Below are 15,863 nucleotides of genomic sequence, written 5' to 3'. Positions count from 1 at the left end.
GCTGGAATATACCCCGAGCCCTCTCATGCTCCCCTCTCTGGCTGGAATAGACCCCAAGCCCTCTCATTCTTCCCTCCCTCAGTGGAATAGACCCCGAACCCTCTCATGCTCCCCTCTCTCGCTGGAATACATCCCAGGCCCTCTCATGCTCCCCTCTGTCGCTGGAATATACCCCGAGCCCTCTCATTCTCCCCTCCCTCGCTGGAATACACCCCGAGCCCTCTCATTCTTCCCTACCTCGTTGGAATACACACCGAACCCTCTCATGCTCCCCTCCCTCGCTGAAATACACCCTGAGCCCTCTCATTCTCCCCTCCCTAGCTGGAATACACCCCAAGCCCTCTCATTCTCCCCTCCCTCGCTGGAATACACCCCGAGCCCTCATTCTCCCCTCCCTCGCTCTCTCTTTTCCAGGACACTCACCATGCTGGGCCTGTATTAACAGGAGTAAGTCCTCACTGACATATTGTCTGTGCGCTGGTTTCCCGAGGAGCTTCCTGCAAGAGACAGGTAGACTGTGAAGACCATAAAATCTCCTGCTCCCAGCCACGATACTGGGAGATCCCTACATACAAAATTGTGCAAACCAGTATAATCAACTTATAATGAAAATAGCACCTGAAAGACCTGAGAGGCCACAGTGGACACTAAAAAGGTAGGACTTCTTTTCAAGTGGGTCAGCTTTTATTTCATGGGTCTAGAAAACTCCCAGGACATAACTTTTCCTTTGGTTATGATTATTTCAAGCCATTAACTAAGACTTCCAAATCTTCAGTTTGCAATTCTTTCAAACAGGTTTTAATGCGTTTGTGGGTGCAGGGTGATAAGAAAATGTTTAGCCTCAGTTAACAGCTTGAAATAATCATAATAAAAGTAAAAGTTATAAAGTCCTGGGAGTTTTTTTAGAGCAAAGAAAGCAAAGCTGACCCACTTGACAAGAAGTCCTTCCTTTGTGGAGTCCACTGTGGCCTCTCAGCTCTTTGTCTACCTATATGACGAACAGCATTCGACTGACCCCTTACACACCTCAAAACCCCCATCCCACACACATTTCTACTTCACAGTATGTATGGCTGGGTGGAGTTTCAGGGAGTGGAGGTGGAGCTGACTGCGACTGCAGTGCAGTGAGATTCCTCCCAGCAGTGTCCTCTTAGTGTTGGGAAGGAGTGGTCCTGACAATGTGAGCTTCCTCTCAGCAGTGTCCTGTCAGTGTTGAGGGAGGGGGATCTCTGGCAGTGTGAGCTTCCTCTCAGCAGTGCCCTGCCAGTATTGGGGGAGGGGGTCCCAAGCTCTCACGCCTCTGATACCTTCAGACTGGAATTTGCGCAGCTGTAATGCCGGCGAGGTGATGGAGCACACAGAAGCAGTGCGGAAATTGACAGGCAGCGTCTCGGCAGAGTCGGGGCTCACCCCCCTCAGGTCTTTCTCTCGGAACATCTTCCTCCAGGATGGGGAGCGGCTGAACGGCTTTGTGCTGTCTGGCTGGAAGGTGGGGGGTAAGACATGAAAAGAACATGGAAGGGGTTTGGTTCTTCACCTCCAACTCCTTTGAACCCATCTCTCTCCTTCCCTTCCCTTCCCTGCCCTCCCTTCTTTCCCCTCCAGTTCCTCTCCCCTTCCTGCCCTCCCCATCCCCTTTCCCTCCTTGTTCCTCTTTACATCTCCTTCCATTTTTTATCTCTCTCCTCCTCCTCTCCTACCTCCTCCCTTTCCACTCCTCTCTGCCCTCCTCCCTCTCTCCATCCCTGCCTCTCCCTTCAACGTCCTGTTTCCTTCCTCCTTCCCTCTCTGCCCTGACACTTACCTCATCCAGCCTGCGGTCTGTTCCCACGCTGATCAGGTTAGCAAATTCCTTTTCCAGGATTTGCCGTGCCTGTAACAGCCAGAAAGAAAAATGAACGGAGGGTCTGTAGCTGAGAGAACAGAGACCTCTGCACGGACCGTGATCCCCACCCATCCTAGGTAAGAGTGAGGTAAAAGGCATCTTCACTGACCCCAACCCTCCCCTAGATCTAAAGGAGCAGCCTCACCTCCCTGGGGCCCCCACCTGTGTGTTCTGTGTCGGGATCTGTAGCAACAGTGCCAGGTCGGTGAAGTCAAAGGTGTCGTCCAGTGCAATGAGCGACCCATGGACCCCACTCTCCTGCAGGTTCCCTGCAAATTCCTTCAGCCCCAAAGACTGCAGCCAACACATCACCCGCTCATTGGACCAAACCATCACATCTGGGGGAGAGAAAGAGAGATGAGTTATTCAGGCCTAAGCAGTCACCCAACCAACCAGAAACACACACACAACTACTTACTAATACAAACCCACACACATCCAGCCAACCAGAAACACACACACACCCCTTGGATAAATGTGGGTTATAAATAAATAAACATAAACACAGCCATTCACTAATACATACCCAAACTCACCCAAACAAATCAATGTGGAAACTCAAACGCTTGAAACAATTCTTCCCGAGGGAAACATTTCGCAACCTGATACAATCAATGGTACTAAGCCACATAGACTACTGCAATGGAATTTATGCGGGATGCAAAGAACAAACCTTAAAACCGCACAAAACACAGCAGCTAGGCTTATATTTGGAAAAACACGATTTGAAAGCGCAAAACCCCTCTGCGAAAAGATACACTGGCTCCCAATCAAAGAACGCATTGCTTTCAAAATCTGCACCCTGGTTCACAAAATCATCTACGGCGAAGCCCCAGGATACATGACAGACTTGACTGACTTACTAACTAGAAACACATCCAAATCAACACGAACGTTTCTAAATCTGCACTACCCAAGCTGCAAAGGACTCAAATATAAATCAACTTACGCATCCAGTTTCTCCTACATAAGCACGCAACTGTGGAATGCACTACCAAAAGCCTTGAAAATGACGTACGACCACCTAAACTTCCTGAAATCACTAAAAACTAGCCTGTTTAAAAAGGCATACCCTATCGATCCAACTTAAATACCTGATCTCTGCAACATATCAAAACTAAAATACGTAATGGACATAACTCAACTCTTCCGTTGCACGATTCCCTAATGTGGCTGTGCCACATGAACTTTATCTTACCACAACATCATTTTGTATTTGCTCACACCGGAGTCTGCAAACGCCTCTCCGTTATTATGTAAGCCACATTGAGCCTGCAAATGGGTGGGGAAAATGTTGTAACAAATAAATAAATAAATACCCCCACACACAATAACCAGACTAGACCACCATGTCCAGTGGTCAGAAAGAGAGATGAGTTATATATTTCTCCACATACTTCCACTGACCCCACCAAAGCCCAACTCTGAACCAGGTCATCACGTCTGTGGCACAGAAAGACAGTCAGAAACCCCAAGACTGTCATGTCCCCTACCTCAACGCAAGCAGCGTCCTCGGGCTGCGCAGGGTCCCATTGACATGCACACTTGATTGGCACTGCCTGAGCCATGTGTGTGTAGTCCTCTCTGGGTTTGTTCAGAGAGCAGTGGTTGCAGGCTCCTTAATTGCTTTGCTTCCATGCACCTGTTTCTGCTCTCTCTCTGCCTGGCTTCCAGGCTCCTTGATTGCTTTGCTTCCACCCACCTAGGTCTGCTCTTCCTCTGCCTGGCTTCTCTTGCTTGTCTCCTATTGGTTTTCCAGTTCCTCTTTCCCTTGCTCTTGTCCTATGGCTGTGCCCCTTCTCCCTGCTGATGTCAAACGCCAGCACTATCAGCTGAGCTCTCCCTTGGCTCCATGCTTCGGCTTCTACTTTGGTAGGTGTTTCTAACTCTGTAGTCTGCTTCTTATCTACTGGTCCCTTGTTGCTGACTTTGCCTGTACCTGGATTACCCTTCTGCCTGCCTACTGACTTTGGCCTGCATCTGGATTACTCTCTTGCCTGCCGCTTGCCTGCTGACTTTCGCCTGTACCTGGATTACTCTCTTGCCTGCCGCCTGCCTACTGACTTTCGCCTGTACCTGGATTACTCTCTTGCCTGCTGCCTGCCTACTGATTTTTGCCTGTACCTGGATTACTTTCTTGCCTGCCGCCTGCCTACTGACTTTCGCCTGTACCTGGATTACTCTCTTGCCTGCCGCCTGCCTACTGACTTGCCTGTACCTGGATTACTCTCTTGCCTGCCACCTGCCTACTGACTTTCGCCTGTACCTGGATTACTCTCTTGCCTGCCGCCTGCCTACTGACTGCCGCTTGTACCTGGATTACTCTCTTGACCTGCTGCCTGCCTGGCCGATACATTCATCCCCCCGCTTCCAGCTCCGTTCCCTGTCCTGCAGGCTGCCCGCACCTAGGGGCTCAACCTCTGGGGAACAGCGATCAGCACAGGTGAAACCCGGGGTTGTCCAGCCGCCAAGCAGAACCTAGTCCGAGTACCAGGCTCAACAGCGCTCTACTTGGTACAAGAACTCACAGTCTGACAAAGACACACAGAGAGACAGAGCCAGAGAGAGACTGAGATGCACTCCATGGAACTGACAGGCAGAAAATTTCAAACAAATTGGAGAAAGTATTTTTTTCACCCACTGTACAATTAAGTTGTGTAATTTGTTGCATTAAGAGATGTGGAAGAGCAGCTGGTTTAAAAAGAGCCTTGACAAGCTAATATCCGGAACCCATTGCTGAAACAAGTGGTAAAAGTGCTTAGTGTAGCAGGGTTTAAAAAAGGTTTGGACACATTTCAGAAGGAAAAGACCAGAAACCATCAGGGCCGGCGAGAGGGGGGGGGGGGGGGGCAGGGGGGACAAAATTCCTGGGGCCCGGTGCTGCAGTCCCCAGTCTCACTTGCCTGACCTCTGCTCCGTCCGCCACTGAGCCCCCTGCATTAAAATCGGCAGCACCTCAGCTGAGCTCCGTTTGGAAAGGCAGATCGCCTCCCTTCGGGCCCTCCCTGTGTCCCTCGCAGAAACCGGAAGTTACATCAGACGAGGGCGGGACACAGTGAGGGAAAGCCCGAAGGGAGGCGATCTGCCTTTCCAAATGGAGCTCAGCTGAGGCGCTGCCGATTTTAATGCAGGGGGCCCAGTGGCGGACAGAGCTGAGGGCAGGCAGGTGAGACCAGGGAGCTGAGGGCAGGCAGGTGAGACCAGGGACTGCAGCAGCGGCGGGGGCAGGGGGTTGGGGGTGGCCTTGCCCCAAGCCCGGCTTAGTCTCTCGGTGGCCCTGGAAACCATTATTAAGGCAAAAGCAGTTATGTAACTGGGTTTAAAAAAGGTTTGGACAATTTCCTGGAGAAAAAGTCCAGAAACTATTATTAAGGTAAAAGCAGTTAATGCAGCTGGGTTTAAAAAGGCTTCCTTGTTCCTGGGGCGGCATGGAGAAGGGAGGCTGCTTTGACAATGGATTTCTTTGACTGGCAGGGCTTCAGCACCCACCAACAAAGGAATGGCTACTATTCGCCAGGTACTTGTGACCTGACTTGGCCACTATTGGAAGCAGGATACTGGGCTAGATGGACCATTGGTCTGACCCACTATGGTTACTCTTATGTTCTTAAGGTTTGGATAAATTTCAGGAGGAAACGTCCAGAAACCGTTATTAGGGTAAAAGTAGTTATGTAGCTGGGTTTAAACAATGTTTGGACAAATTCCAGGAATAAAAGTCCAGAAAGTAATTTTAAGGTAGACTTGGGGAAAGGCACAGCTTATTCCTGGAGGCAGTAGCAGGGATCTTACCACTTTCTGGGACTGTAACAGGTACTTGTTACCTGGACTGCTACTGTTGGAAGCAGGATACTGGGTTAGATGAACCATTGCTCTGACCCAGCATGGCAATTCTTATGTTCTAAAAGTCCATGAGCCAAGTAGATTTAGTATCTCTGGCTGTTGCTGAGGACAGGATATTGGACTTGAGGGGCGGCTGGCTTGAGCCAACATGGCACAGCCTATGTTCTTATGCAAAGGAAAGGCAGACACGCGCCACAAACCCGCTTCTCTGGTAAATGGATTTCTGTGAGTTATAGGTGCTGAGGAGGGGGCCTTGGACTAAGATCACACATTAATAAGATTCCTATACAATCCAGAGGTCCAGATTCCTGTGTCAGGGAAGGGTCTGTACCTTTCAGCTGGTTTTGACTCTCATCCCGTCTCCTCTCCAGCTCCTTCCGGTCATAGTTTAGCCGTTTCAGACACATGATCCCATAGTGCAGGCTGACCCTAGGGGCAAAATCACAGGAGAGGGGCACAATTGAGAGGTAGGCTGCTATGCCCTTTTGCCTACATCCCCCTCCCTCCATTCCTCCTCCCACACCTTCATCCTTCCCTAACCCCTCACCCACAGCTCCCTTTCTCCCTCCTACGCATCCTCTTCTATTACCCTTACCTCCCCACAGCCCTCCTCCTGTCCATTCCTCCTCCTTTACTTTATACTCCCTCCATGCCCCTATTCACCTATCCTTCAAACACCCTTCAAATCCTCTATTCCTCCCCTCCCTGCTCTCTTCACCTCTCTAACCCCTCCTCCACAACTCCCCACCATACTGTATCCCCTCCCTCACCTGTGAAAGCTGTCCACCATCTTCAGCTGTCCTCGGAGCTCCTTCTTGTTGAGGTGGTCCAGCATCCGAGCATCCACGAGGGACTCCATGAAATAACTTCGGTACTGCGGCAAGCCCAAACTGGGGAGCCAGTCATTCCCCACCCACTCGTGATTCATGTCGCCGTACGCTAAGATCTGAGAGAGGCACAAAAGCAGGGACATTGAGTACATGAGTAACTGGGGAGGACCGGAAGAGGGGGGGGGGGGGTCAGTTAATGAGAGGACAATTGGGGAAAGGGCGACTCCAGGAGAGAGGAGAACCAGAGCAAGGGGGACATCAGGTGAGAGGAGAACCAGAGGAGAGGGACACTTGTGAGTCTGAGGAGGAGGGACACCAGGTGAGGAACAACCAGAGGAGGGGGGGCACTAGGCAGAGGATAGCTGGAGGCAGGGGGACACCAGGTGAAAGGAGAACCAGAGGAGGGGGGGACATTGGGAAAGATGGGATAGTGCATGAGCCATCAGACAGAGAATAAGGGGATTTATGGCCTTATTTTCACTGGATGACAGCTTTGAGCCCAGGACTGGCTGGAAGGGCAGGTGAGAGGCTGCTGTGCTGGAGGCACAGTAAATCCAGAGCTCACTGATATGCTGGGTGTAAGCCAAGGTTCCAGAGTGAGAGAGAGATGCCCATACCTGTTCCCAGCTGATCTCCTTCGACTCCTGCCAGAGATTGGGGGTTAGCGAGCAGGAGAAAGGAGAAGTGAGAGGGCAGCAGTTAGCAGTGTTATATGAGCTTCTGCAGGCAAAGAGAAAGCACGGAGAAGCAGGAAGTAATAGGAACCAGGCATAGCACAGGATCACTACAGGACCACAAGGCATGCAAAGCACAGAAGCATTGAAAGCCATGCAAAGAGCAAGAGAACTGAGACCCCTGTGGCACCCACAGTCATACAAAGAACAGGAAAACTGAGACCCCTGTGGCGCTGAGAGCTGTGCAAAGAGCAGGAACAGCAAGACCCCTTACATAATGGCACATTTAAAACAAATAGGAGAAAATATTTTTTCATTCAACATACAATTAACCTCTGGACCAAGTAAAAAAAGCAGTTAGTGTAGCTGGGTTTAAAATAAAATAAAATAAAGACAAATTCCTGAAGGAAAAATCCATAAACTATTGTTAAGGTAGGCAAAGCCATTGCTTATTCCTGGGATCTGCAGCCTTGGAATCTTGCAATTTCTGGGACTCTGCTGGTATTTATGACCTGTACTGGTCACTGTTAGAAACAGGATACTGGGCTAAATGGACCTTGGTCCAGGGGTGTGCTGGTAAATTGTTAACAGGGGGCTCTCTCTCATCAGCAAAGTAAAAGAGAATTCAGGAGGGGCCCAAGCCCACATTTTGGGATCCATTTGTTAAAGTAGCCATGGAGAACCGGCTCCCAAAATTCTTAAAAACTTAACAAACGGCTCTCGAGAGCCTGTGAGAGCCTGCTCCAGCACACCACTGCCTTGGTCTGACCCATTATAGCAACTCTTATGTTCTTATATTTTGCAGTGGCAAGAGTTATGTAGAGCGCAGGACCACAAATTATGCAGAGTGCAGGAACACTGAGACGCCTACGGTGCCAAGATCCATACAGACCACAGGAACACTGAGATGCCTGTAGTGCCAAGAGCCATACAGACCATAGGAACACTGAGACGCCTGCGGTGCCAAGAGCTATACAGATCACAGGAACACCGAGACACTGCGGTGCCGAAAGCCATGCAGAGTGCAGGACCACAAATCATGCAAAAAACAGAAGCCCTGTGACCTCTGCACGAGGAGGAAGAGAGTTGAGCAGTAAGACTCACTGGTTTTGTTGTGGCAGTCAAGGACTCCATCTCCTCATGGGTCATCCAAACGTTGCCAGTAGACTGCTCACATGATCCAAATGAAATCAGTCACATCCATCACCCCCAGGATGTCAAGAAAAAGGAGAAAGGAACTAGGAATTCATATGCTGACAGAAATCCTGGAACATACAAAGCCAGACGTGCCCACAACGAGAACCATATGGTACAAAGTGGGACAGTATGAGGTCAGACAGGGTCATGCAATGAATGGGATGTTAAAAGGCTGGACAAGGACCATCATTCATGAGGACGTACCAGGTAGGGTAGGGTTGTGCCAGAAATGGGATGGTACCAGGACGGGCAGACTCATGTCACACATGATATGAGACAGGGCTGGGCAGGGTCTCATGCACACGGCTGAGTCGAGACATCCTCTTACCGTGCGGGATGTGGCTGGTGCAGATGGGCTAGTGAGAGACACCATTTCCTGGATGGCCAGGCGCAGCTTCAGTCGATGTAGAGGGTTACTAATGCCGATCTCTCGCTGGATCTCTGGGTCTGATAGGTTGGCCATAATGGCGCCACTTTTCACATTCGCTCGGCAGGCAGCCACATACCAAGCAGGCATCCCCACCCAAAGCTGTGGAGAGAGACAGCATGTCAGGCAGCCAGGAAACAGAAACCTAGGACAGTGCAAGGCCTTCATGGACCGGTGGCTCTATCAGCCCAGCTCGGACAGAGGGTTGAACTTTACTGCATTCAGGTACCTTTGACCCTAACAGGGGCACAAACAGATGCTTTGGGGCATCCAATAATCAAATGCCAACCCCAGAGATGCAACCAACCTTAGTGGAGTGAATAAGAGAGGACAAGGACGTGATATTGAGGAACGGATATACCTCATATACTGATATGCTCAGTACTCCTCGTTCTTCCTCCACCCTAACTGATATCCCCTGCCCCGTATCCCTCTCCTACTTACATGTATCATCCCCCCGTAAACATGCACACCCCTTAGTACCTCCTCACACACAGACATACTGTTCCACCTTTTCACCTATGCATCACAGTTTTACCCATTCACTCCCCTCCAAAAAAATTATCCCTCAAAAATACCTCCTGTATTACCCCTTACATACATGCTCCTAATATATCCTCTCCCACATTTAGGATCACATCACCACCAGCCCCCTCACTCTGCACACAGACCCAGAACCCCATATGATACCTCCAACCAGGACACGACTGTAGGTCCATCCCATGCAGCAAAGGGCAGCCCCTGCCTACAGGCATCTTCCAGCAATTCATGCCTGCAAGGGACAGAACAGGTCATTCATTATGTGCCACAGCCCCTTACCACCCAGAAATGTCCTAGTCCTGATTCTGGGTTGTATGACCCACTTTCTGCGGACTTCCAAGCCCAACCCTGTACAAGCATCCATCTCTGGGTTCTAAGATTCACTCTGCACAAGTACCCAACTCTGGGTTCTAAGCCCCACTCTGCATAACAACCCAGCAGTGGGTTCTAAGCCCCATGCCCAGACATCCAGCTCTGAGTTCTAAGCCCTGCCCTGCATAGGCACCCAGCTCTAGATTCTAAGCCCTGTCCCAAACAGGTACCCCCAGCTCTGGGTTCTAAGCCCCCACCCTGCATAGACATCCAGTTCTGGGTTCTAAGCTCTACTTGGCCTCAGGAACCCACTCACTTTTCTTGTTTCGTCTGTCTTTCTCCACAGACCCTGCAAGCTTGGTGAGACCCATGGGATCTGCAGGAGACATCTCCTCTGAGGGGGTCCCAGCTGTAGAAAGAAGGAAAAAGAGATAAGATACTGCAGCCCCCCCCCCCCCCCCCATGTAAGCTCCTGTTTCTCTTCACCAAGGAGCAAGGTTGTGAATTGGCACATAAACATGTCGGGATACGGGATGTGGCCCTTACCCAGTGAGGGGGAATCCCGGCCACCCAGCTGCCCCATCCGGCCTTTCTCTTTCTTGCCGAAGAGGCGGCCAATGGAAGATTTGATGCTTTTCTTCTTTGTGACCTTGTGAAGTGAATCCTGGCTGGTGCTGTTGACACTGCTCAGACCCTCCTGACCCAGGCTGGAAGGGCGAGGGGGAGGGAGAAAGATAACAGTTACCAATACGTGCCTCTAGGAACCCCTTCCTCCTTCATCTGCTTAGTACTCGGTAGTCTTACCCCTCCAAACCCCAGCGTTCATACTGTCTCAGTACGCATGGCCTACCTTCCCCGGAGCTCCCGGCCTTCCTCCAGTGAGCTGTTCTGCAGCGCTAGAGCTTGCGTCATTCTCTCCAGACACACTGCCCGTGGCGTCATTGGGGTGTGATCTCACTAGGGACCTGTGGCTTCTCCTCACGAACATCTTCCTTTGGCACATGGTTCTGGGCGGAGTGTGAAAGAAAAGGTCCGTGAGAGTTAGAGCACAACATTTATACCCAAAACAACCCTGCAAGAGTAATCCCCAGTAACCCCCAAAAAATCATCTAGAGGAAATCCCCAGCACCAACAGATAACCCCAGCACCCCAAAAAAATAACACTGAAGAAACCCCCAGTAACCACAGAGAATAACCCCCAGAACCCTAAAAAAGTAACACAGATGATACCCCCTAACACAAAATAGCAAACCAAGGATAACCTTAGCCTCCCAAAAGAGCAAACTCAGAGGTTAACCTCTAGCACCCCAAAAAAGAAACACAGAGGAACCCCCCAGCACCCCATAAAATAACACAGAAAAAACCCCCAGCACTCCAAAATAGCATTCAGAAAGAATGGCCCCTTTCTCCCGAGCGAGAAGCCTGACTCATAGCCCTGCCAGCACAGCTGCACTGAAGCAAAAGGTACCAATGCGCCTCTCATTTTGGGACCCTACGGGGATAGTGGGTGTGGCAGGCTGCCCAAAGGGGTCGCAGAGTGGGCAGGGTGGGTACTTACAAACTTCTCTCCCTCCCGGGCAGGGCTATGGGGAGTAACCCTGGGTGTGGAGTGCCCACTGCTGGGTGGGGAGGGGCTGGCCAAGGTGGAAGTGGTGACAGAAGTGGGGATGGAGGCAGCGGAGCGATAGCGACCCAGAGAACCATCCAGCGTGCCGCTGGTCACCCGACTTTCAATCTCTTCTGCTCGAAGCTCTGTAGTCTCTTTCTCTTCTTGTATCAGCCTGAAAGGGAACAGAAGCAGAGTAAGGACAGGAAGGGGAGAACAGAAAGACCTGATCTGCTCCCCTTGGTTCCATCCCCAAGGCAGCAACAATCCCTCCCTTGATTTCCTTATAAATAAAATGTCACAGACCAAAGGCCTCACAGCACAAATAGACTTTATGATGCAGACAGAACTTAAGGCACAGACAAACCCTACAATGCAGATAGGCCCTGCAGCACAGACAGACCCTACGGTGTAGACAAGGCCTGTGGTGTGGATAGACCCTACGGTGTAGACAAGGCCTGTGGTGTGGACAGACCCTAGGGTGTAGACAAGGCCTGCTGCGCAGACAGACCCTACAGTGTAGACAAGGCTTGCGGCGCAGACAGATCCTATGCTGCAGTCCTATCTCTGCTGTGGGTCCTAATACCCCCACCCACCCACAGTGACCCCTCACTTTATCTCCTTGTTGATGGCTTCCAGCTGTTCCTGAAGCATGATTGCCAACGTCTGAACGTCCGTCTGGCCACTGGGGGACAGCAGGTCGGCTGAGTTGAACAGCGTGTCTCGATCATCCTCATCCGAGCCCTCCAGCTCCCCCTCAAAGGCCTGTGCCACATTTGCCAACACGCTGGCCTGCTGCACTCGTTCCCACTCCTCCTCATCCAGGGTCAAGATCTGCGCATGACACGAGGGGAGACAGAAAGGGGGGATGGGCGGAGAAAGAAAAAAAGAAAGAATAAGGAAAATGAGGTTGAAGAGAAAGGAAAGAGAAGGAGAAAATCATTGGGAGGAGGAGAAGAGTGCGAGGGAGGGAATGAGGAACATGTGGTGGAGAGAGGCAACCAAGAGTGATAAACGATGAAGAGACGGTGCAGAAAGGAAGGAGAAACAGGTTTCACCATTGCTTCCTAAAGGGATCCTCAATCCAGTCCTCCCTCCCAGAAACTTTAGGTCACAGAGAAGCACAAAAGATACTTACATGAGCAGCATCCAGGGAAGGCCAGGGAAGAGAGAAGGAACCACTTTATCAGGCAGTACCAGAGAGGGAAGGACAGCAGTAACTAACATTATCACATGGGCAGAGATGGGAACGGACAATTTTATAAGGGCCTACAGGACATGGGAAAGTATCACGTGTGACACAATCACTGAGTGCAGACAAGGGCAATAACCACATTACCAAGAGGTACTAGGGAGGGGGGTAATAATGGCCATACCAGGGAGAGGAACAGTAATAAATGTGATACAACCACATAGCACAGGGATGGAAAGTGACAACTATCAGGGCACAAAGGACACAGGGAAAATATTAAGTGTGACATTGTATTGTATATGTTTCACATATTTTATAATTTTTTATGTTTATATACTATTTTATATGTTTTTAGACTCTTGAGGCAGGCCTCTGGCCGAAACACAGATCTGTGTTGAGTCCGTAATAAAGTTTTCCTGTTCTTCTCAGTTGTCCCAGTCTCTGGAGTTATTTGTCCACTTCACGCTTTTTCTTTTGATTTGCACAGAGAAGGAACCACATTATCAGAGCATACAGGAGAGGGAGGACAGCAATAGGTGTGACACAATCTCAGGGTGCAACTAAGGGAGGGAACCACATTATCAGGGCATACAGGAGAGGGGGACAGCAATAAGTAAGACAGAATCTCAGGGTGCAGATAAGGAAGGGAACCACATTATCAGGGCATACAGAATAGGGTTACCATATGTCTGGATTTACCCGGACATGTCGTCTTTTTGAGGACATGTCCGGGCAACCGGGCAGGTTTTGCCAATCTGCCCATTTGTCTGGATTTCTGGACAAACGGTCAGGCTGGTGGGTGGACAAACGGGCAGATTGCTAGCCTCTCCTCCCCTTACTTACTACTGCCCTGGTGGTCTAGTGTAGGGTTACCATATGGCTCCAGAAAAAGGAGGACACATTGATCCAGTCCAGGTTTTGCTTCCACTGAAATCAATGGAAGTAAAACCCAGAATGGCTCAATCTGTCCTCCCTTTTTTGGAGCCATATGGTAACCCTAGTCTAGTGACCTCTTCCGCCTTCCTGTTGCTGATTCAAAATGGCCACCGAGAGTTGAAGTGACCTTGCGAGACTTCAACTCTCAGCAGCCATTTTGAATCGGCACCGAGATCAGCAACAGGAAGGATGCATTAAGGGCAGCGCTCTGGGCATGAAAGAGGGGGCTCTTTCCTGCCCCAAAGAGGTCACTAGACCACCAGGGCAGTAGTAAGGTAAGGGGAGGGGGGTGACGGGGAAGGGGGGGTGATGGGTGTGTGATGGGAGGAGGGGAAAATGTGACAGGGGGCGGAGCGAGGGTGTGAAAGGGGGCGGGGCATGTGTCCTCCTTTTGGGGGACAAAATATGGTAACCCTAATACAGGAGAGGGGGACAGCAATAAGTATAACTCTATCACACAGTGCAGATAAGGAGAGGTGCTCCAGACATAGCTAAGGGACATTATTGCACTGGACAAACTGCTGTAGGTGAGCATCTAGTCCCTGAAGTCATGCAGGGAGAATTTAGATCAGCGCTTGTATCATACCTTGGAAGGGTCATCTTTAAGTGCAGCCCAGCGACCCCTCTTCGGCCTGCGCACGACTGCACTACTGCTGTAGTGTTCCCCGTGACTCCCCATGGGGAGCGTTGGGGCCTGAGAGTAACGGAGCTCCAGTGCACTGCCTGGGAGGGACCTGGAGGAGGGCAGTACAGAGAGAGGAAGTGATTGAGGGAAGGACAAAAAAAAGAGAAGGAGAAATGTTTTTGGAGTAGATCCATCCACAATCGATAGAAACAGAGTGAATTCTAGATATTCATATAAAATGGGACATGGGAAGGTAGCATCCCAGAAAACAGGACCTGGGACAGGTTAAGGGGAAAAATGAGCAAAATGTACTGGGATAACATACCTAGAACAGGCAGGGGAGGGATACGCAGGCTATAGTGAACATGGAGTAGGCAGAGGAGGGGTACATGACCTATATTGGAGTAGGTAGAGGACAGATACACAGGCTGTAGTATACCTGGAGTATGTGCAAGAGGGTACATACTACTATTACTACTATATAACATTTCTAAAGCGCTACTAGGGTTACGCAGCGCTGTACAATTTAACATAGAAGGACAGTTCCTGCTCAAAGAGCTTACAATCTAAAGGACAAATGTACAGTCAGACAAGTAGGGGTCGTCAAACTGGGGCAGTCTAGATTTCCTGAAAGGTATAAAGGTTAGGTGCCGAAAGCAACATTGAAGAGGTGGGCTTTGAGTAAGGATTTGAAGATGGGTAGGGAGGGGGCTTGGCGTAAGGGCTCAGGAAGTTTATTCCAAGCATAGGGTGAGGCGAGGCAGAATGGGCGAAGCCTGGAATTGGCGGTGTTGGAGAAGGGTACTGAGAGGAGGGATTTGTCCTGTGAGCGGAGGTTTCGGGCGGGAACGTAAGGGGAGATGAGGGTAGAGAGGTAATGATGGGCTGCAGACTGAGTGCATTTGTAGGTAAGAAGAAGAAGCTTGAACTGTATGCGGTATCTGATCGGAAGCCAGTGAAGTGACCTGAGGAGAGGGGTGATATGAGTATATCGGTTCAGGCGGAATATAAGACGTGCAGCAGAGTTCTGAACGGATTGAAGGGGGGATAGATGGTTAAGTGGGAGGCCAGTGAGGAGTAGGTTGCAGTAGTCAAGGCTATATTATACTTGGAGTAGGTAAAGGAGGGATACAAGGCTGTACTATAACTGGAGTAGGTAGAGGATGAATTCCCAGGCTGTAGTATATCTGGAGTATGTAGAGGAGGAGTACGTGGGGCTATAGTATACCTGGAGTAGGTAGAGGAGGAATACATAAGCTGTAGTATAACTGCAGTATGTAGCGGAGGAAGTCCAAGGCTGTAGTATACCTGGAGTATTTAGAGGAGGGGTACGTAGGCTATAGTATACCTGGAGTAGGTAGAGGAGAAATGCACAGGCTGTAGTATATCTGGAGTAAGTGGAGGATGGATATGTGGTTTACAACATACCTGCAGTAGGTGGAGAAGGGTTATATGGGCTATAATGTACCTTAAGGATGTGAAATAGGGATACACAGAGTAGTGAAGGAGAGATACATAGGCTGTAGTATATCTACATTAAGTGGAGGAGGGATTCACATGCTGTAGTATACATGGAGTAAGTGGAAGTGGGCTACACAAGCTTTAATATACCTGGAGTAGGTTGAGGTGGGGCGGCCTCTCAGCTGATCAATCTCAACTTGCATCCTTTCAATCTCAGCTAACAGCTGCTCCTGGAAGGTAAGAAAAAAAGAAAGGGGAGGGGGATTATCACCTTGCATCATCAACTGGCTGGGGGAGGGGGGACTTTCTCTAAAACAGCTCAAAGATCCACAAGCTGC

The 15,863-nt window shown here is 50.1% G+C and overlaps 1 protein-coding gene across 1 annotated transcript in view; it reads right to left on the bottom strand.

Annotated features, from left to right (window-relative positions):
• Positions 1-15,863, bottom strand: part of PPFIA3 (PTPRF interacting protein alpha 3) — a 65,104-nt gene that overhangs the window by 4,532 nt on the left and 44,709 nt on the right. The window contains 17 exon segments of the mRNA XM_030197952.1: positions 424-497; positions 1,308-1,482; positions 1,805-1,873; positions 2,048-2,223; positions 6,057-6,154; positions 6,496-6,671; positions 8,334-8,396; positions 8,755-8,955; positions 9,544-9,625; positions 10,018-10,114; positions 10,252-10,412; positions 10,556-10,652; positions 10,655-10,712; positions 11,264-11,486; positions 11,925-12,145; positions 14,026-14,173; positions 15,676-15,755. Of these exon segments, the coding sequence (XP_030053812.1) occupies positions 439-497; positions 1,308-1,482; positions 1,805-1,873; positions 2,048-2,223; positions 6,057-6,154; positions 6,496-6,671; positions 8,334-8,396; positions 8,755-8,955; positions 9,544-9,625; positions 10,018-10,114; positions 10,252-10,412; positions 10,556-10,652; positions 10,655-10,712; positions 11,264-11,486; positions 11,925-12,145; positions 14,026-14,173; positions 15,676-15,755 (2,184 nt within the window). The 3' untranslated portion in view covers positions 424-438.

Source organism: Microcaecilia unicolor, chromosome 3 (assembly GCF_901765095.1).
Source record: "Microcaecilia unicolor chromosome 3, aMicUni1.1, whole genome shotgun sequence".
Lineage (NCBI taxonomy): Eukaryota > Metazoa > Chordata > Amphibia > Gymnophiona > Siphonopidae > Microcaecilia > Microcaecilia unicolor.
Note: the sequence above shows the minus strand (reverse complement) of the source record. Positions and strands in the feature narration are given on the sequence as shown.